Consider the following 23,089-nt stretch of genomic DNA (forward strand, 5'->3'; position numbering starts at 1 on the left):
ACTGCGGCATGGTATCTCAGTGGGCTAGCCCTATAAATCGGCATCAGTCCGGTCTAGTACAAGCAGCCACACACACACACACACACGTGCATGCACGTCGCTATATAAGTGCAATAATCTTGGACGCGACGTTAAACCCAATTTCACCTCACCTCAATTGAAAATAAAACATGTGATAAAATCAACTGACAGCTATAGTTTCTTTTGCCCCCGAGCTCAGTTCGTTATATCTGTTTGTTTACTTGTCCTGTGTTCGTTATAAACAATGGTGAGGTTATGCAAAGACTATTAGTAACACTGCTTCACTAGGCAGATGTTTCTTTCGTTCTGGGTTCTTCTTACCCGTGGTCTGTTCTAGGTAAAATAAACAAGTGAAGATCCGGGTTAGAATAGGTCTTCAGCAACCCATGCTTGCCATAAAGACGACTATGCTTGTTGTAATAGGCGACTAACGGCATCGGGTGGTCAGGCTCGCTGATTTGGTTGATGCATGTTATCGTATCCCAATTGCGTGGTTCGATGCTCATGATATCAATCTCTGGATCGTCTGGTCCAGACTCGATTATTTACAGACCACCGTCTTATAGATGGAATAATGCTGAGTTCGGCTTTAAGCGAAACGAACTATTCCGGGTACGAATAGGCCCCAGCAACCAATGTTTGTCGAACGATGCTTGTGAGGCAGGCAGGCTGTGTGGCTTGGTTGGGTTTATGTTATCGTCCCCTGGTGAGATGGGACGTCACTCATAATATCAATCATTGGTTTATCTGGTCCACTCTGGATTATTTACAGGCCGCCGTCATATCTCAACACAGCTGGGATATTGCTGACTACGGCGTTTAACAACCAAAGCATATTCTCTGTGAAGGCTTTACGGAAGAAATGAATTAGGTAACCCTGTTGTACAACTTTTGAGCAAGAGCCATCTGACGCTCATTCAAATCTTCGTGGGAAGAACATGATCGACTGTTCCTTAGAGTTGTGCAATGTTGACAGCAAAGGCAGGAGCTGTTGGAATACTGCTCGACATAAAGTTAACATTAGTTCTTGGAACTAATTAGTTCTTGTCATATAGTCGTGTGGATAATGTTTTTGTAACTGTGAACCAACACAAACAGTTGCGATAGAATGACGAAACACCATCACCTACAAAAAGTTATTCAAGAAACTAAAAGAAGCACATGTCCTTAATCTGCACGATATTTGGTGATCATTTAAAAATGTTGACGTTTGCGTGTAGGATTCGTGTCCCTTTTTACCTTCTTGTTGGATGATGCTTTTATACATTGTATTACCTTATCTGATCAGGTATCTATAAAATTGTGTTCTTAAATAATAATTGTCCACCCAGTTAAACCCAATTTAATACACAGCGAATGGTGAGTAAAACTTACTCATGAATTTGTGTACCTGCATCACAAAGCACAACTGACAAGTTGAACAGAGTGGGTAAGATCAGTTCAGTGCATACCCGTCATACAACTCTTAATCAAGAGGTGTTTGATCAGGGTTACAACATTCAAGGCCCTAGTAAATATTTTAAAGGCATTTCCAAATTGTGACACATCAGTGACAAAAAACAATTCCTAATGTACTACTTGTACCGTATTTTTTCCAGATGAGCAATTGACTTGCCTTTGCATGTGTTTCTGACAGGTACACCGGTTGGGCAGGATACGCTCATCATTTCGCGAACACCTGGTGTCATCACTATTTGAAAGTGATTCATAAACATATATTCTCAGCCTTAAGTACAGATTTCTTCTGATTATGGGAAGGGCGTTGACGCTTTTGTTCAGTTATCTCACTGTGTGCCAGTTTTGTGTCGGAGGAACGTTCATACAGACCACCCTCGATCAAGTTAAATATCCATGTTGTACAATCATGTCGCCATGTCAGGAATTCCAGCTTATAATCAGCGTTACCTCGTTAATCACCTAGACAGTTTTAGCTGGAATTTAAGCAATATGTGCTCTTGAGTCATAAATATGTTGAAACTGATAACATGGAATTTGATTGGCTAACCATGCAATTCGTTCCGGTAATGTTAACATAAACCTCAAACAATTAGGCCACGCCTACTAGCGGACTACTTTCATTGTCATGTTGTGTTACTGCTCTGAACCACGTAACTCATTTCGTATCGTTGTCTACTGTTTTTTGTATTAATGATTAAATAAAAAATATGGGAAGTTAGTATTATTGACGTTTAAGAATATTTTTTATGAATTCAATATTTTTGTTTTTATAGAGGTATAAACACAGAAACCGATGTGCACACTGTGTACATCCTAAAAACATACTTCAATCAATTCTTAATTTTCTTTGTACATAAACCGCCGTCATATAGCTGGAATATTGCGGAGTGCGGCGTTAAACAACAAACAACATCTTTGTACATGCATGTTATATTTATAGCAGATGTCTTTAAATCGCATAACCGGGTCCTGACTAGCAAGGATATACTGTACACAGACCGTCATCAAAATCTGAAGACATTACAAATGTTGCCCAAGAAAAGCTTTATCATCGTATATTACTTTCCGACATATGTGAGTTAGTAACGTCTCCTCGCTAACGACTACACCACCAACAACAATAATGATAAGAACAAAAAAAAGAGAAAAAACAAGCTCGCCTGATTGCCACAAGTATATAGTTCGTAAACCCCTGGGAAAAGAGTGATAGATTGAAACGGGGTCAACCATTCTTTGCACTAGAGAACTTCCATGAATTTGTTGGAACTATCTACATACGGTATTGATCACATCTTGGTAAACATCGCCGCCGATATATGCTAGATGGTTTATAAAGAACACTTTAGGATAATCCATAACATGATGCGAAGGTGCAGATGAACACTTGAAAGGATCGTCAAACAACTAGTGACAGCGGCAGAGTCCTTAGATAACCGATTTATTTTTCTGCTTTCATTGTGTATGTCATCTTGTAAACAAAAACATCTGTGTTTGATCGGAAAATTAATACAGGATGCGATTTTAAAAAAAATAAGGAAACATGAAAAAAACTGTGCATTACCTTTTCCAGATGTCTGGATAATGGCGTTCTTTGGCGAAACGGCTGTTTTTTAGTAGAGTAATGTTTTTTTCATCATTTTTAGAAACTGAGATTTTTTTCTTCATAAAAGAGAGCTGAGATTTTTTTACGTCACATTTCAAAATCAGCAAATGGAAAGAATATATAAAATTTTCTCCCTGTTCACAGAAAAAAGGACACATGTATGTGATTTTAAAACAGAACATTGGACATTGCAATATAATAAAGCATTTATATATACTGAAAGACCATTTTTCACAACACCATGTTTAGTAAAAGCCGTTTTCTGAAGCTTCATATTGGCAGAAGAGGACAGACCCTGTTTCAACAAGCCAACACAAGGTCCAATAAAACATCTTGCCTTGGCCAGCACAATCACCAGACTTATCACCTATAGAACTCGTGTGACCGCCAAATTAGAGCACGACCAGGTCGCCCATTACAACAAGGATGAGTTAGCACAGGCCATCCGAGAAGAGTGGTGTTGAATCCCATTTCTTGTGATCAGACGTACCACATCTTCTCATGGTCGAGTTGGGGCGTGCATTGGTACTCGCGGCGGGCATACACAATACTGACTGACAGTCGTGACATTAGGAAGGATTAAAAGGAGTTTCATGTGCTGATTTCAGGATTGATGGTTGATCGAATACTGAACACCTGACCCCATCCACCAAACTGTGGACACAGTACCTTTTTCGCAGCATAACTTGTAACGTTGTTGATATATCATTCATGTGTTTTGACAATAAAGGCATGTTTATGTTGTATTTTGTTCCAAGTAAGGGTAAGTGATGATTAATGGGCATTTCACATCCCAGTCAACAACTGTTTCAGTCATAGCCAAGGATATGACACAGTGGCTTGCATGATCTGGAATCTTGAAATGGACGATTTGAAATGATTATTAATAAATGAGTGTTACAGACATACTGTCTGTCATGCTCATGTCTCGATGTCAAAGATGAGGATGGCCATATTGCGGTCGAGGCTTTTGTTTTGAGCATGATACTTCAAGCAGAGGGGGCTGAGTATTTTATTTACACAAAATTATGAGCTGTGTTCCAACCCCCGGCCCTCACTAGAAATCAAATGGTCTACCCCTTAAAAACACTTCCCCTCAGCTGATTAGCCTAGTCGTGCCTGATAGACCTCGGTTATCCATTCATCACCCTTACTCGGCTGAGCCAGTGTTGCTGATGCAGCGATATTACCAGAGACACAGCTTCCGGTGTTTGGCAGTCCAGACAGGCACCAGACAGAGCGGTCAGCTCGAACCCACCCCTGTCCCCGCCTCATGCAGTAATCACGCTCCCTGTCTGCCCTTTGGGCATTCCGGGGCAGAATAGATCCCCAGCACTCCATGCTTGTCACTGTTAGATTGTTTGATTGATGATTAACGCCGCACTCAGCAATATTCCAGCTTTACGACGGCAGTCTGTAAATAATCAAGTCTGGACCAGACAATCCATTGATTGATATTATGAACATCGGTCCACGCAATTGGGACTGCCACTGTACCCGACGGAGTTGAGTGGTCAAACTGTGTGACCCGGGTCCTGACAGACAACATGATCTTAGTGCCACGACTGTACATGTACCTTGACGTATGCCAGTTTACGATGGTCTTAATGCTAAGAGGGGCGGTCGGGTAGCCTAGTGGTTAAAGCGTTCGCTCGTCACGCCGAAGACCCGGGTTCGATTCCCGACATGGGTACAATGTGTGAAGCCCATTTCTGGTGTCCCCCGCCGTGATATTGCTGGAATATTGCTAAAAGCGGCGTAAAACCATACTCACTCACTCACTCACTCACTCACTTAATGCTAAGATCGCTTCGTGAAATGTTACCACCCTTTTCGCTTGATGGGTGCGGTGGGGTACGTAGCCTTGTGGTCAAAGCGTTCGCTCGTCACGCCGAAGACCCGAGTTCGATTCCCCGCAGGGTACAATGTGTGAAGCCCATTTCTGGGTTCTCTCGCCGTGATATTGCTCGAATATTGCTAAAAGCGGCGTAAAACCATTCTCACTCATTCACTCAATTATTGAGTGTTGCAGTGACCCAACTGTATGGACCGTTGCCCATGTTATCAACAGTTGGTTTTTTTCTGACAAGACACTATTAATTACAAACCTAATTTATAATGTGTTTAAATTGCCGACCATGATATAAAACAACATTCACGATTCTGTAAAAGTTGTAAGTCTTGTAAACCAGGCGATATTCACGACGAATTGATACACATTCCTAACCAAACAAGTTTGATATAACTAAAACTAAAACACTGCATCAATTTCGTTGTTAATCTCCAGAGTTTGTCTCCGAGATGCTTCTGACTGTGATGAACGACGGGAAACGGTGGAGTGTCACTGTGATCTCGGTCCAACAAGTAAACCTGGGTCAAGGCGACAGACGCACTTCATCATACAGACCGGCACAGCGTAACACTTCTTCACAGCTCACAGTCCCTTATAATTAATCGTCTTTTATGTTATTTATAGAGAAGGCTGACTTGTTCTGTAGATGACCCCATTGGTCATTCCCCTTACCAAGTCGCCTTCTAACAATATCGCCTGGCATATGTCAAGAAAACTTGTGTGTGTGTGTGTGTGTGTGCGTGTGCGTGTGTGTGCTTGTGTGTGTGTGTGTGTGTGCGTGTGCGTGCGTGTGCGTGTGTGCTGAGGGGATATTGGATCTTTACTGGAAATGGACAGTCAGTCTAAACATGGTATCATCAAAATGTTGACGTCCTGATTAGTGTTGCTAGCTAGTCTGTTCCTCGCAAAACAGAACAGATCTGATGGTAAATAATGATTGTCGGAATAAATTAATGTTTCATTACAATTTCTCTAAAATGTGCACGTTTGAATATTTTCATTCTTTTTGTAATTACTTTAGTTCTTTTTAATTTCACTCCATACATTTTGTGTACCCAAGACCTTTTCCGGATATTTACAACGTCTTCAAAAACTACTCAAAACATTAACACAGAGCTTTATTCAGCTTGAGTCCGCAATGGGCAACTCGGCATACCGTTTGTTCAATATGTTGAACACTCGCCGAGTATCGATTTACAAATGAGCTTTGAGTGAGCATTAGGTGAACATATTTGCAAAACATGGGACTGATGTTGATATTAGTGATACAATCCTGCTCTTGATGTGAGATGAAGGTCTGTCGAAACAGCAGTAGACACAGGAAAATGAGATTATAGAACCCCCACGAAGAGTCGACTGGACATAACCTGGCGTTCGATACACCTTCTTGTGCCAACCTCGCCACAAGTGAATACCTCATTGACACTGTTAGGCCCGGCGTGCAAAGTATTTTCAAACACTTTTTTAAAGCGCCAATACATCTGTAATTTCAAAGGCGCATAGTACATCTACCAATTTCATACGAAAGTCAAAACCTACCGCTGCTACATGAAATGCACTTTCAACTGTTCCTCATTGTATTAAGGTATCACGCAGGTATTAAAGGTCGTAATGTATTAAATCAATAATTATTATATACATACGTCGCATACCTGTTCTGCTGAAAAATCGAAATATATTTTTATGTATTAAATGCCTGTTTTCTTTGATATTACACGTAGCCTTTTAGAATAAACTTTATTCACGTAGAAATTTCCCTTATGAAGGGAAGGTGAAATGAGATTTGACGTCTGATTAAGTAGCGACGCACATGCACCTGTGTGTGTGCAATGCCGAGAATATAGTGCTAGCCCACAGTGCTACCATGCCGCAGTTCACCAAGGTCACCTACCCAGTCACACATTCGTCACCACTCGCCCCGTTCCGTCACCTGCAAGAAGACTCGTCCCCCTATCGATGAATGTTATGTGTGAAAATATGACAAACCAATCAGCATGCGCGTATGACTTCAAGTACTTCGGTCAAAGAATCCCTCAGGAATAATGTTTGAATTTATATATGACTGCATTTAAAAACATACACAAGATACATTTAACATGGTTCAATAGTACTGTATAATACTGTAAGTTCCGATGTTTTCCATAGCATCTTAAATATATACGATATATTGGGTAAATATCAGTGTGCAACGAGTTGAGTATTCTTTTAGCTATGCCCGTGTGCGCTTAGACGGAACCCAGTCGCAAAAATGGCCACGAGAGGTGCACGAGTCGCTATTCGGCTTGTCACGGTATAACACGAGTTGGTAACGAATGCCAAACATAGTACACCGACTCCGAGTAGACCAGTCCTTGGTTTATCTCCTTACTGCGCCAAGAAACTCGTTTATCTACATGTATATATGCTATAAAGAAGGCTACTCCTATACAATGCAAGTTTCCCCACCAATGTTAACTGCATTGGACAACCTACTTGGGAAATGTACATGCTGAACGTTTTTCTTCTCAGAGCTCTTATCGTCTACGTAAGTAATGGAAGTATTTATGTATGTGCCATTAGTTTCCCCCTACCAGACAATCACCGAGACGGCACTGTAGGAAAACGGTAAGGTTGTGCTGCTTTGCTGATTACGCCTACCACTCAGCATGGCAATGACCGCAACTGACGTTTGTTAAACAGCCCTGAAGCTATGAGGCGATGATATACTAGTCTGTAGGTTGTTGGGCAGTAATGGTGAGGTGTAGTGGTTTGGTTTGGCGTCGACTGTGCCGCAGTGTAACATGGAGACCCAACTCAGAGATTTACACTGACACCGAAACGACCAGTCCTTGCCAAGCACCAGGCAGGGAATCAACAAGTACCATCTTTTGACGTCCTTTTGGTATGACGCTTGTCAACAATCTTCCGCTCTCAAGACAGACGCACTGTCTACTAGACTACGGAGTTGGTAGGATGTTGGCACAAGCTAGGTTCTGTATAGTTACATATTTAAGCCCATATTATCAATATTCACACACGGACACGGTGTCAGTCTGTAAGACATGTAACCGCAAAACAATGAAAATTAAAATTGATCTCAAACGAATATATCTACGCTTATGTACCAAGAAGTAACAAAAAGTACCATTTTCTAACGTCTTAAAAGAACAAGGGATCGAACCACGGACCTGCAGCTATTCGGGCTGTCTATTCACTTGATTTTGGTTGGTTTGTTGTTTAACGCCGCACTCAGCAATATTCCAGCTATATGACAGCGGTCTGTAAATAATCGAGTAATTGATATCATGAGCATCGATCCACGCAATTGGGATCGATCACATGCATCAACCAAGTCAGCGAGCCTTTTACGGCAAGCATGGGTTGCTGAAGACCTATTCTACCCCGGAATCTTCACGGGTCCTATTCACTTGACCACGGAAGAGGTGTGATACATGATACAGAAGTACACATGCACCCCAACAATTATTGACGATGGTACACTGTGTCTGTTCCACAATATGCGATTAAACATGTACAACCATTGTTTTATAAACAGTAATAGCAAAAATAAAGAAACAGTGTCTACAAACACGTTGTTATATTATTTTGATAGGAATGTTATTTATTCCCCGTGGCGATTTCGGGGCAGAGAAGATCCCATGTACCAAATGCTTGCCACAAAAACAAAAACGTTTAGTGTATCTGACGGTTGGAATTGTCGCTCACACTATCAACCACAGGTTTTCATGGCCCAACACACACATGGTAGCACAGACATGTAAGGCGCTGGAATTAGCTGTGCAGAGTGGCGTCCCTTGATCACGCCAGAAACCTATGATAGTGAGTTCGAATCTCGGTTCGCTGATACAGCGCGATATAAATGGAATACTGTTCAAAGCGGCGTTAAACCCAACTCATCCACCCATGGCCAAGACTCAGTTATTAATAGTCTTCTCGAATACTACTGATTGCGGCGAGAGGTAATCTTCACCCCCCCCCCCCCCCCCCCCCCCCCCCCCCCCACACACACACACACACACACACACTCACACACTTACTTGTTCGTGCATTACGAGGACCACACTTATGGAAAGCAATCAATCATCTGTCAAATTATGCGTGAGGAAATTAATAAAAACGCCAATGTTAATTATAGCAGCTCCTCGTTTCTTTGCCATCAAACATCAGTTTCTCACAAAAAGGTGTCGACCTACTAAGCACAGCTCGTTAGATTTGTACTAGAATTGTTTTATGTCAAACAGAAGCCAAGATGAATCATTTCATTAAAGAATTCAGCTCGTTTGTTTGTTTGATCCGTTGGTGTGGCTTTTACAGGGGTGTTAATCAGATTAACAAACTTTAATATTTCAAAACATAAACGTGTAAACGTCACGACTCATTAAATAAATTCCATTCTTTTAGACTCTACGTATTATTGTTGTGCCTCGGCACAGGGATACGCAAAACAGTACACAGATATTAAATCGACAAAACACACGAAACGAAACAGATTATAAATAGTTGTACTATTATGTTTTCTCTATCAAGCTTTATCAACTTTGCGGGTGTCATTTACGAGATAAACCAACTGTTCGTTTGAAGGCGAGGTTTCAAATGCATAAGCAAGAGGTATCTGAGTTTTTTTTGTGCCAGACCATTTCTTTTTTGTTTGAACAGTCATCACGGCTGCACCTATCTGACCACATAACCCTCGTCAATCAACGTGGCCGCATGCCAGGCGGGTCTTACATTTAAGACAGACAAAGAGCAATGGGGACGCATTCGCCTTCTGACTCCCCACGAGCTGAGAAGCTTGCGCGCGAACAGTGGACTTGTTTGTGGACTTCTCATCGCGTACACGACGAGCCCGGCTCAGGCTGCAAACTGAAGTCATAAATGTGGATTTTGTATGGGGCTAGATATTTGTTTCACATACAGCTGCTAAACCAGATATTTTCTTTCAATTACAACAATCAGCCAAGCTAAATTAAGATCAAGAACACCTTGCAACAATGTAATTTTGTGGCAGACAATTTCTTCTTTTAAATTATTATTTCTTTCGCGCTTTCTCTGAGGGCAATAATTTTTTTAAATAAAATCCCGATGAAGTTGTCATTGTTGAAGTATTTATTATATGTACAGTGTGCCATTGGTTTTTACGTGAAAACCTCCATAAACGCAAAGGAATAAGCTAATTCTAATTGCATCAACTGGAACTTAATTGTGACTACATACGGCTGAAGTTAACATTGTGTGACTAATGCTTGTATAGACAGCTCTCCTCACTCTTGTCATGTCAGTGTCACATGCATGGCCACGCTACACTGCCTTGATCTTATCTCTAATCTTGGTGTCCCCCGCCGTTTTTGCTGGAATACTGCTAAAAGCGGCGTAAAACTATACTCACTCACTATCTCTAATCTACAAGGTACTCAATGGCGAAGCTAAATTACACCAGTGAACTGACCTATCAAAATGTTCCTAAAGACAATCGCAGACATACTATTTATGCAGCATGGTATTTAAGAAGGAAAGCACTATAAAGAGGCATTAGTGTGAACTAGTATAAGAAAGCATACACACACGCACCAACAATCACATACACACGCGCGCGCAGCAATAAAGTCATCAATTACACCAGTCTCATTAAAATCAGATCATTACTCCAATATACAAGTCAAGATCTGGGGACACCTCAACAGAAGCCTATTTAGAAAGTTCACCTGACACGACCTTATATAGAGTGAGTGAGTGAGTTGGGTTTAACGCCGCTTTTAACAGTATTCCAGTTATATCGCGGCGTGTCAGCTTAATGCGGGATGAAAGACTGAAGTGATGCAGGTCTCAGACGTTTACCACATCGGTGAAACCCACGTGTATGGGTATGGTGCTGACAAACCTAGAAACATAATCGGGGCGAACCAGGATTCGAACCAACAATCATATGTTTCATGTGTCCAAGGGACGCAACTCTGCACAGCGAATCGCGGCGCCTTGGACGACTTGCCCCTGTGCCCACGACCTTATATAGAAGTGTCCTCAGGTACAGAGGTTTAGCATCGGAGTAAAACATCTTATTTTAGATCACTTGACTTTCATAGTCTTAAAGGTGTCGGGTCGGGAGAGACACATTTCATGGATGTCAACTGAAAGTAGCGGAAAGCCGCGGTGCTGACAAACCAAGGATCTGCAAGAAGAAGGATTCAAAGCCCTGGTTGAAGTTCAGTGAATCTAAATACAAACGACTGTCAAAAAACATCTATATGCTCAAGATATGTTTTTTAAGATTGAAGAATTTGATAATTTTATACAGTTAATGAGGTTAATGTGTCGCATCTCTGTGCACTTTCTTTCCACATTTAGCTGACCCTCGCCCTGTGCAGAACGGCGTAAAACCACCCTCACTCATTATTTCGACCATACCCGTAAAGAGCCGGGTAGATATATGGTATTCAGCAATACATGCTTGTCGTTAAGAGGAGACGAATGGGATCGAGTGGTCAGGCTCGCTGACTTGGTTGATGCAGTCATCGTATCACAATATTTGTACGTACCTAAACATCATCGCATCCCAATTGCGAAGATCGATGTTCATTTTGTCAAAACTACGTAGTCAAGTCCAGACTTAGACTTTACAGACCATCGTCATACAGCTGGACGAGTGCGGCGTTAAACAACAAACAAACAAACACACAAACAAACAAACAAACAAACAAACAAACAAAGCTTTACACCAGACATATTGGTCATACAAGATCCAGCAGTTTTATACACGCCCTTTCGTAAGACAATCGGGGTTAAAACTCCCTGGAAACTGACATGAGCGTCAGGGTCAATATGTGTTGCATGTTTCGTTGAACAGAAGAGAAAACCACAGTCACTCAAGCTTATCATTCGCGATATTGCACTATCAACCCTGAAGTATACTCCTAATTACATTCCGCATCAAGCCACCGACGCAGATGCCAACTATTCACGTGGGTACCGGTATATTGGCCTCTGTCATACTAATTCCGCAATCCTAACTCCCAATTCGCACCGCAGCACTAATTCCGCAATTCATATTCCCAGTTGTCAGGGTAATAACTTCAAAAGCCAAATTGGCTCAGTCAAACTCAACCTCACTTGATAAGTCCAAGCTAGTGTACGCATGTAGGATCCCGGTGGATCAGAGACAAAGAGTCAAACTGACGCGTTGGCAGTTTTCACACCCTCTTATGTCAATACGAAATAGCATTCTGACAAAACGAAATTGCATACTCCGTTAGCAGAGGTAGAAGCAATATTCAACAAAAGCAGACAGCTGAAAAATAGTGACGCTATAGTAATACCCACGGAAAGGGGACAGTTAGCTGCGGCCAAGTAACACGGGCTCGTCTTTAACAATAGGAATGTTATACGTCAGGTGAGGTGAGGTGAAATTGGGTTTAACGTCGCGTCCAAGATTATTGCACTTATATAGCGACGTGCATGCACGTGTATGTGTGTGTGTGGCTGCTTGTACTAGTCCGGACTGATGCCGATTTATAGTGCTAGCTCACTGAGATACCATGCCGCAGTTTAACATGAATACCCCACTCAGACACAGTATACTGACTCCGAGCCGACCAGTCCTTGTTTTAGCCCCTTAATGCCGAGCGCCAGACAGGGTAACAACAAGTACAATCTTTTAACGTCTTTTTGTATGACGTGGCCCGGGATCGAACCCTGGACCTTCCGCTCTCCGGGCGGACGCTCTACCACAAGACCACGGAGGCGGTCGTTATACGTCAGAGGGATTAGGTGTGTGGTATGCATTATAAGAGGTTTTCGTGTTCCACAAAGACATATATATGTGTGTGAATCTGCAAAGAAAAATAGACAGATTCAGGCGCTTACGATTTATTATTCGGGGTGGGGTGGAATATGGAGGAGGGAGGGGGAATCCTTGTCACCGACAAATCATCTTTTTGTGCAGTTTCATGACACCCGGAGGAGCGGAAGCAGTTTTGACCGGCAGCATAAATTATTCATTTCTAGGACAGACAGAGAAAAATTATATTTGTTTTGTAAACCTGAAGCTAAATTTTTTTTTCCTTTTATCGTCAAACAATATCTCGACGTACATACGGTACATGAAGTGCCCCTCTTATAATTGTTCCCTTACCTTTTCTGTCAGTTTTTATGACACCTCGAATGCCTTGAGGCATATCTCGCGTGCGTTAATAATGTTCTCCCTACATAGAACATGACATGTTTTGAGAAACGAATCGTACCGGTCACAACTCGCATATACAAAATACGCGCTATTATTCATTGATATCTGGCGAATTATTGATAATAAAATTGTTATATATACTGTTTTATAGATATACCGCTTTTACTGTTTCATAGGTTTGCAGCTTCACTATTTCAAAGGTTTGTCGCTTTCACTGTTTTAAAGGTGTGCAGCTTTCACTGTTTTATATGTGTGTCGCTTTTACCGTTGTATACGTTTGCAGCTTTAACTGTTTTAAAGCTGTGCAGCTTTCACTATTTTATAAGTTTGTCACTTTCACTGTTTTAAAGCTGTGCAGCTTTCACTGTTTATAGATATGTCGCTTTCACTGTTTCAAAAGTGTGCAGCTTTCACTGTGTATAAGTGTGTCGCTTTCAGTGTTTTGTACGTTTGCAGCTTTAACTGTTTTAAAGGTGTGCAGCTTTCACTATTTTATAAGTTTGTCACTTTCATTGTTTTAAGGGTGTGCAGCTTTCACTATTTCATAAGTTGGTCACTTTCATTGTTTTAAGGGTGTGCAGCTTTCACTGTTTCATAAGTTTGTCACTTTCATTGTTTTAAGGGTGCGCAGCTTTCACTATTTCATAAGTTTGTCACTTTCACTGTTTGAAGAGAGTGCAGCCTTCACTATTTCATAAGTTTGTCACTTTCATTGTTTTAAGGGAGTGCAGCCTTCACTATTTCATAAGTTTGTCACTTTCGCTGTTTAAAGGTTTGCAGCTTACACTGTTTAATACGTTAAAAATACTGGAGAAGAGAACAAGATAGACACCAAATTAACTTTAAAACATGCAGTTTCATAATGTATAAGTACTAAAAACGTTAACTATTGCTAAAACCAAGAAAATCCAAACAAGGGTACTCAACAGTAAAACGAATGTTCCCTATATCGCGACCAATGCACGAAGATTTGGCGCCATAGTCGAGTTCGTTGAAACACTTACTTGGTTTACTATCAGTCAAAACAATCACCCTCTGGGTTATAACCATGTTCAGGAATATTCATTACAGGAGAGGCAGTGTTTGGTTTGAACAGCAGTGTTCCAATACTCTCATTGTCGGGGCGGTGGAGTAGCCTAGTGGGTTAAGCGTTCGCACGTCACGCTGAATACTCGGGTTCTATTCCCCACATGGGTACAATGTGTGAAGCCCATTTCTGGTGTCCTCCGTCCTGACAAAAGTGCTAAAAGCGGCGTAAAACCATACTCACTCATTGGCACGCCATTCACGGAGTTAGCAATATCCTAAAGGCGGGGGCGGAAGTTGCTCAAGTGCCTAAGTTAATTAACCAATGGCGCCTCCATTGCTATCGATTTGAAAAGACAGAGCCCAGTTTGAATGTGATGAGATTGTTTAGTAATATTTGCTATCCTTTTGTATGAAACTGCAAGCTCCCTACATGTGTGTGGAGGTGTGTGTGTGTGGAGGTGTGTGTGTTGGTGCCAGTGGGGTGTGTTGGTGAGTGTGTGTGTGTGTGTGTTTGTGTTATTTAGGGTGTGTGGAGGTGTGGGTGTGCGTCGGTGTGGCTGTGGCTGTGTGTGTGTGTGTGGAGGTGTTGGTGTGGGTGGTTGCCTGTGAAGATGGAGACGGTTATGTAAGTGGGAAAGTGGGAGTTGGTGTGAGAGTCCGCTTGGGTGTCGAAGTATGGATGTGGGTGTGGCAATGGCTGTGGGCATGTGTGTGGGTATGGGTGCAAGTGTGGATGTCTGTATCTGCGTGGGTGTGGATGTGGCTGTGGGTGTGTGGATGTGGATGTGAGTGTGTTGGTGGGTGATTATGAGGATAGGGATGTGCTCCCCTCCCCTCGTTATCTGTGTAACATCCATTATTCATTATAAGTCACGTTCATAGACTCAGTGACAGATAAACTAAAAATAAATAAACAGCGACCTACCTGTAAGTGTAGAGAGTGTAGAGTTATGACGCTCCTGACACTGAAGATAGGCCTTCTTGAGCACCTGCTGCTGCTTGAACTTCTCTAGCAACGTGATCTGGTGAGGAAGATGGGGATGGATGGTGTGATTCAGATAGGTGTAAACCATGGTGAAGATGCGCGGCAGATGTCGAGGTATAAACTACAGCCTCAATTACAACTAAAGTATTGTTTTAGGAAACACACGTATGGATCCTATAGGAGAGGTATAATTCGAGGAAACACACGTATAGATCCTTTAGGTGAAGTATAGTTTGGGGCAACACGCGTATGGATCCTATAGGTGAAGTATAGTTTGAGGAAACTTACGTATGGATCCTATAGGTGAAGTATAGTTTGAGGAAACACGCGTATTGATCCTTTAGGTGAAGTATAGTTTGATGGAACACGTGTATGGATCCTATAGGTGAAGTATAGTTTGATGGAACACGCGTATGGATCCTATCGGTGAAGTATAGTTCGAGGAAACACACGTTCGGATTTTATCGGTGAGGTATAGCTCGAGGAAACACGCTCATGGTTTGTTTGCTGAAGTAAAGTATAAAGCACATATGATGTCAGATTTATTTATCCATAGCGATCTCTTCGGGAGGAGGTCGTATCCGGAAAAAACGTGGTCGCGGAAAATAGCTGTCAATCACATGTACATCTTCTTCTTTTTCACTTTTTTAAAAGATAACAAGACGATATGAAACGTCCTTCATGGGAAACACGACTCACATACAACCCGTACTGGTCATCCTCTACCCGATCCACTGGACTAACCGAATTGCCTTACAGTGACCAGTCACAATCTGTTATTTACAACAATGTTCGCCACATTATGTTGATAAACTGACTCCGTCAAATCATAGAACACGTGCAGAAACATCACAACTGTGCCCGTTACAAAGTCAAGATGCGTTGGAATATCACAAGCCTAACTTATTTCTGTCTAGTCTACACAGCCGACGTGCTTGTCGCCCTGGTATGAAATCCCATCTGTACTTGTTGTCTGTCCTAAGCGCGAAGTTGTCAAGCGTTCAGGAGGGCTGTGAGTTAGTGTGACGGGTCAGTGGGCCTTGTCTCTCAAGCACACTGTTAGTGCTTGCATGTCGATAGTAACCACGGCGGTCGAATGAACAAATTTATTGTTACCTTCATTCGATGGAACTTGATATGTCCCGATTGTAGTAGGAGGTAGATCTACTTCTGGTTTAACGAGGTTGATGATTGACGTTAACGCTTAAACGTCAGGATCACGTACGTTCGTTTGTGTATGTCAAATTGATGCTGTTGGTATTTAACATATGATCATTAATGATAATTTACTCACACATCCGAATGAATTCTTCATATAATACTATTGTAGATATATCAATCAGGTACGTCAAGATAGCGTGGTTAAATATAACAAGATATAATGTCACACAACGTACCGTTGCATGGAAGTCGTTTTAGGAATCATAACCAACAGTGCCAAAAAGTAAAGGTCCAATCCTCAAACGAATTTAACTGAACGCCAGATTGTTAAACACTTTTTTACAGGTAAGGTTTCAGTTGTGTATCGGTGATCAACGCAGTAAATTATATGTATTAAACATACACGGCTTCACAACACAGATCTGATCAACAACCTTTGTCGGTGAACAAACAATATGTACCTGCGTAAAATCTCCAAGGTGTCGTTTCATGATCAGCTTCAGTAAACAACAGAAGCAATTATCCCGCCCGATATCAACAGGTATATGACTCAATATTGTTTACTTCGCATATGGAGTTGGCCTCATATCGGTTGAAGGAATGTCGTGTCAGCGTTCAAGTGTGTAACTGCGTTATACAGGTGGTTATTTAAAGGCACATAATCTCACGCGACTGATCCATATCTTCGTTGATTGTAATATACATCACACGTCGCGTCTTGCTGTCACTCAGTTGAATAGCATGTAGAAAGAGCCCAGTCAAGTATATACGTTATATGGACTGGTTCAAGCACTCGTGTAACACAATACAACGTGTGTATGCGCGGATGGCGACTCTGAAAAGCAGATCAAGCTTGAAGTCATTCAACGCTGTGATTATTGGGTGAAACGTTGTACATGGGGTGGGCAGGTTTCTTGTTCACGATCCTCGAAATACACATCTATCATCCAAAATAATTAACCCAGTAGTGTTATATTCCGTGCGCTGTTTAGTTGTCCATTTCCTTATCCCTTGACGAATATCGAACTCTCGTCAACAGCTTGTTCAATCTCTGACGCGCACTGTGACCTTCTTAAGAACGTGTTCAGAGACGGAAAAGTTGGAAGTAATGTAATTTACTATTATTCTGTAAATGTAGTTTCAGGAGCGGACCAAGTTGTGATTGACAGCAATATACACATGTCTATTTCAATCACACGGCTGCCATTCAAACTGGAGTGTATGTATCAAGTGATCTGATTGATCAAAGCAAGGGACTGGTTACACCAATGTGGGTACACCGGTGCCGAGGATGATAGATATTTTGAGCGTTGTGTTTGTGAAACCTCCAAGAATGCACGTAAATCACGTGTGTGAGACGCTCACTGGCACACATGCACACGAGCGTGAAACAGCTGATTACAGAGATTCCCATCCACGATTCATTTAGATAATACACGTGACATCACGGAAACTGCAACTCCGCAAAACCCTGCACGCATCCCATTTCACTAATAAATCGCTTCAACTGTTCCTTTTCCCTTCAATCACTTCACCACTCAGCCTTGAAATGAAAACCATCCATGAAACAAGAAATATATACTCAAATTTGCTTCCCTGAGCACCACGTCGAACAAACGTGTTCACCAACAAACACGTTGCTGTTCACCTGAAGCCTCTTCAAACCTACTGGTGAGTGTAGCGGGGATGCTACATACGATCAACACTGTTCAACACCACGCTAATTCCTCCCCAACAACAACACCCAGCTCCATATCCCGTGTTTAACAACAAAGAAGGAATGTTTAAGGATATAGCAGCAAATCGCCTCAACGGCAGTCGAACCCATCCCTCATCTTTACGCTTGTCACAACAAGCCTGGAATTGCATCCCGTGAACGTCGGGAATTGGTTCAGATGCTAACAGTCATGGCCCATCCACATCCTCTCTGGCCAAAAGGTCTGGTATAGAATATTATGCAAAATATCACTAACCAATCATTCTGCTGTATAATATTGTAGTATGTCTGTTCTGAAACATTCCCTTGAGGTAGGCTGTAGTGTATATATATCCTGATTGTGAATAACAGAAGGACTGCAATATGCATGTGCATGACGTCACACTACGATGAAGTCGACGACCAGTGGATCGCCCCAATGGTCTAGTGGATAGAGGGTCTGCCCGAAGTTGGGTGGTTCGATCCCGGCTGCGTCATACCAAAGGGGGTTTAAGGATTGTACTTGTCTTCTTGCCTTGCACTATGCATTAAGGACATAAAAGAAGGACTGGTCGACTGGGAGTCTCCGTGCTCCATAACTCCTGTATAAGTCCGGACAAGCACAACCAGGAACACACACGTGCGTGCACGTGAGTATATAAGCGCAATAATTCTTGCCCGCCACGTTAAACCAAATTTCACCTCAACTCTACGACCTGTGAAATATGATCGACCTGGCCCTATTCACTTGCGCTGGTCGCAAACTTGACTTGCGGTACCTGTGGCCGAGCAAACCACATGTGGACAAGCAAACGTTATGGTGGGACTATTGACCTAGCCACGAGTGTCAGGGCCATGCTGATAAGATATGTCTGTGGTGCTATCAACATTTGGTTCTATTTTCAGTGGTTCGGAAAGCCAGATTGTAGGTTGTGCTATAGATTGACACATAGTCTTTGAAAATATTTTTTTAAATAGTTGTAACTTATTTTTTTCAAAGGAGCCTTTCCTCCTCTGCTGTTTTCATATGGAATCAAGGAAACTAGACTTGGTTTAGTTTGATCTAGACTTGCCTACGATATATATACATAATATATATGAGATATTGCAGTTTTCAGACATAATAATCGATGAATTGAAAGTAGTTAGACATGTATGCTAAAAGGTTTTGAAATAAATTAAATGTTTTTAATACATCAAGAACTAACGAGAGAAAAATAAGATATTTTTGTACAGTACACATGGCGAATCTCACTGGTGAAAGTTGACGTCAATCGTCTCATGACGTCACAGCACAATTGTATCCTAACACCCATAAGGTCCCCTTTCTCCTGGTGGGTCACATACATATACAACGTTAAAGTCGAGTGTGTGAGTTCGTGTGTTGTTGGACGTGACTGCATGTGATGTATGCGCGTGTGCGTATTGTGTGTGTTTGCGTATTGTGTGTGTGTGCGTATTGTGTGTGTGTGTGTGTGTGTGTGTGTGTGTGTGTGTGTGTGTGTGTGTGTGTGTGTGTGTGTGTGTGTGTGCGTGTGTGCATGTGTGTCCGTTATATCGAACATGACACAATTGGTTTCATTTATTGATGTTCTCATACATATTTAAGATTATATATTGTTTACTACTGTCTTCAGGAACAATATTGTAAGCATCATTGTTGGAATAATAATAATAATTATGTAGGACATAATCTCAATATCAATGTTGATTTCGTAGATGGTTCTGTACTGCTGGTACAGAAATGTGTGTCAACCAAGCGTGTGCCGAGTTTACGTGCAGTGTGTTGAGTGGATCAGCAACGGTAAGAGTCCTTCGCTTGGATGAAGTCGATTGGCCTGAAAAGTGAAACAGAAGTCTTTCTGTTTCCTGCTCAGGACCAGTCACTTCCCACTCGAAACCGTCAATATGTGACTCTGCCTCAAAATGTAAATACGAAATATGCAATGAATTTAATGAGACTGTCCAACACATTGTCAGTGGATGCCCAGCTTTGGCACGAACACAACGACATGAGTGGATCGATCATTTTATTACCGTCTTCGCCATGCTTGTGGTTTTGACACAGAGGTCCATCCATGGTACGACCCAGAATATGTAGAGGGCGTCACGGAAAATGAAAAATACAAAATTGTTAGCGAGTCTTCACATACTCCGAAAAAATTCTGGGTGCGTTCGACCAGGCAGCGTTTCCTGTCGCTGTTTGGGCTGCGTGTAGAGGGGGCAAGGGCCTAGGCTGATGATGAGCCTAACCAGCCTGACTTTGCCAGGATCACCTAAACCCTCTTTATGTCTGCATTTTTTATTTTAATCTGTAAATGATAATAATACCATCAACAATAATAATAGTCTTATCATGCCATTTTGCAAACTTAATCCCAATTGTACACACAAAATGATGACGTGATCCCGTAACACACCTTCATGTGTTGATAAACATTTACTACTGTTCACAAAACTGTCAGTTTGAATTCCAAAGGGAGGCCTAAAAGCCTCCCCATCGTGTACTCAAGTACATGTAGATGTACGGAAACCCATCACGGCCACCACAAAAAAGAGATGATCCTAAATAATTCTTTTAGGACAATGCCTACAATTCTAAATGTCGTGAAAGCAAAAACGATAAAGACCCTGTTCGGAGATTTCCAGAGCACTTTTTATCTCCCGTTTGACAGATCGCCTCGCGTATGACACTGCGTCGTCGACGCCAAATCCGTTTTGCCTAATGACGGTGTTCTGCATTGCCCATATCTATCCACTCTGTGCGTGAGGGTAGACTGGTGGACAGTCTTTAGACAGCACTTTTTAAGGCCATCATGGAGCCTAGTTGTACTCTAGTTCCATGTTTCACTCCCAGAGGAACGTGTGTCCGGAAATAGGCGTCCAGTGTCACATATATACTTGATATTGGAGCCGACTATTGGGGACTAATATGAGGTGAGGTGAAATGGGGTTTAACGTCGCGTCCAAGATTATTGCACGTATATAGCGACGTGCATGTACTTGTGTGTGGCTGCTTGTACTAGTCCGGACTGATGCCGATTTATGGTGCTAGCTCACTGAGATACCATGCCGCAGTTTAACAGCCCACTCAGACACAGTATACTGACTCCGAACCGACCAGTCCTTGTTTTAGCCCCTTAATGCAGAGCGCCAGACAGGGTAACAACAAGTACCATCTTTAACGTCTTTTGGTATGACGCGGCCGGGGATCGAACCCCGGACCTTCCGTTCTCTGGGCGCTCTACCTCTAGACCACGGAGGCGGGCCGGGACTAATATGAAGATCGAATAGTCACAATATGTGTTCTAGTGTGCCCGGCGTGTTTCATGGCTAATGCCTTTAGTCCAACGCCATCACTACCCACCCCATCCGATATGAGATATCAACATTATGTACAGCCTCTTTAAGGGTGTTGATATAATGTACAAGCTTTGAAAATATTTACCAAAATTTTGATAATGATGACTCCCTGAATAGAATCCGACTACGGAAATGTCGTGCAAGTCCATGTCACGTACAGGTTGGTTAGTTTCATATTTCCCCGCATATTCCCACAATCCTCACGTCGATCTCTGTACCTGTTCTCCTAATACCGATTGTCAACTCTCTACAACTTTTGGATGCAATCGTTCGGCCACTGAGTTTATCTCCGAAGCTCAGCTACATCTGTGAGGAACATCTTTCTAGACACTCCGCATACTCGAATCTCCAGAAATGACGTCATGATAGAACAATGATTTATCGTGAAATAAACTTCGTCATTCTTCACGCTTCATTCTTCATTGTTCTTTGCCATTTATCGCGTAGCTACTTATAGAAGTATCTTATAGAACCATCTGCTAGACCAACACTACCCATCCCATTCATACAACTAGAAGTATCTGCTAGATAAACACTACCCATCCCATTCATACAACTAGAAGTATCTGCTAGACCAACACTACCCATCCCATTCATACAACTAGAAGTATCTGCTAGACCAACACTACCCATCTCATTCATACAGCTACAAGTGTCTGCTAGACCAACACTACCTATCCCATTCATACAACTAGAAATATCTGCTAGACCAACACTACCTATCCAAATCATACAGCTAGAAGTATCTGTTAGACCAACACTACCCATCCCATTCATACAACTAGAAGTATCTGCTAGACCAACACTACCCATCCCATTCATACAACAAGAAGTATCTGCTAGACCAACACTACCCACCCCATTCATACAACTAGAAGTATCTGCTAGACCAACACCACCCACCCCATTCATACAACAAGAAGTATCTGCTAGACCAACACTACCCACCCCATTCATACAACTAGAAGTATCTGCTAGACCAACACTACCCATCCCATTCATACAACTAGAAGTATCTGCTAGACCAACACTACCCACCCCATTCATACAACTAGAAGTATCTGCTAGACCAACACTACCCATCCCATTAGGGCAGCAGAAAACATCTTCGAGAACAGCAGTGCCCTCCCCATTCTAGACCAGTCTTCCTCACTTAAGTTGATATTGGATGGGCAGTTAAATTACTATCCGTCCGGCAGCAAAGACCCATAAGCCAGAAGTCACCCATACAAGCATATGCATACTCAGAGACCGTATACTGATGATCTCTGACATACTACATCACTGCAGCCAGCAGTCGAGGGCGTGAGGTGCCAGGACGTTCACTCTATCACAGCCAAGGGCCTGCCACTCACACTTCCCATACGTTATCAATGACAACTGCCGGTTGAGCGGAAGATGCTGCCAAGCCCCATACAGGAGACTTGTGGGGAAAGCCATATACCTGTCACAATACTTGCAACGTGTTGCAACAAATACTACACCGGTTGGGAAATACCAGACCAATATTTTGTCTGTGAGATATTTTATAACACGATACATCTCTCTCTTCTGCAAAATATGTTTGTAATTCTGATTTTATTGCGGGATGCAGCTAGCTAGACTTGCCTATAAATATTTTGTAGATTGGTTGTGATCACAATAAATGCAGATATATGACAGTCATGGTGTGGAATACCGAGACACCGATATTTGGTCTTGATGGCGTCTGTATCTATCAAATGCCGGTAGAAGGAGCTGGTAAC

General features: G+C 42.2%; 1 protein-coding gene across 3 annotated transcripts in view; it reads right to left on the bottom strand.

The window, feature by feature from the left end:
• LOC124142631 (secretin receptor-like) overlaps positions 1-23,089 on the bottom strand; it is a 163,723-nt gene that overhangs the window by 22,166 nt on the left and 118,468 nt on the right. The window contains exons 1-2 of one of the 3 annotated variants that reach the window (XM_048390342.1): positions 16,747-16,869; positions 15,065-15,161 (exon numbers count right to left, since the gene is read on the bottom strand). The exons of 1 other annotated variant lie outside the window; for it this stretch is intronic. In XM_048390342.1, the coding sequence (XP_048246299.1) occupies positions 15,065-15,161; positions 16,747-16,776 (127 nt within the window). In that variant the 5' untranslated portion in view covers positions 16,777-16,869. Of the gene's footprint in view, positions 1-15,064; positions 15,162-16,746; positions 16,870-23,089 lie in introns of those variants that run through there. One more of the 3 variants, XM_046511202.2, reaches the window with a different exon arrangement.

This window comes from Haliotis rufescens, unplaced genomic scaffold (genome assembly GCF_023055435.1).
Source record: "Haliotis rufescens isolate VD_foot unplaced genomic scaffold, xgHalRufe1.0.p SCAF_10, whole genome shotgun sequence".
Taxonomy (NCBI): domain Eukaryota; kingdom Metazoa; phylum Mollusca; class Gastropoda; order Lepetellida; family Haliotidae; genus Haliotis; species Haliotis rufescens.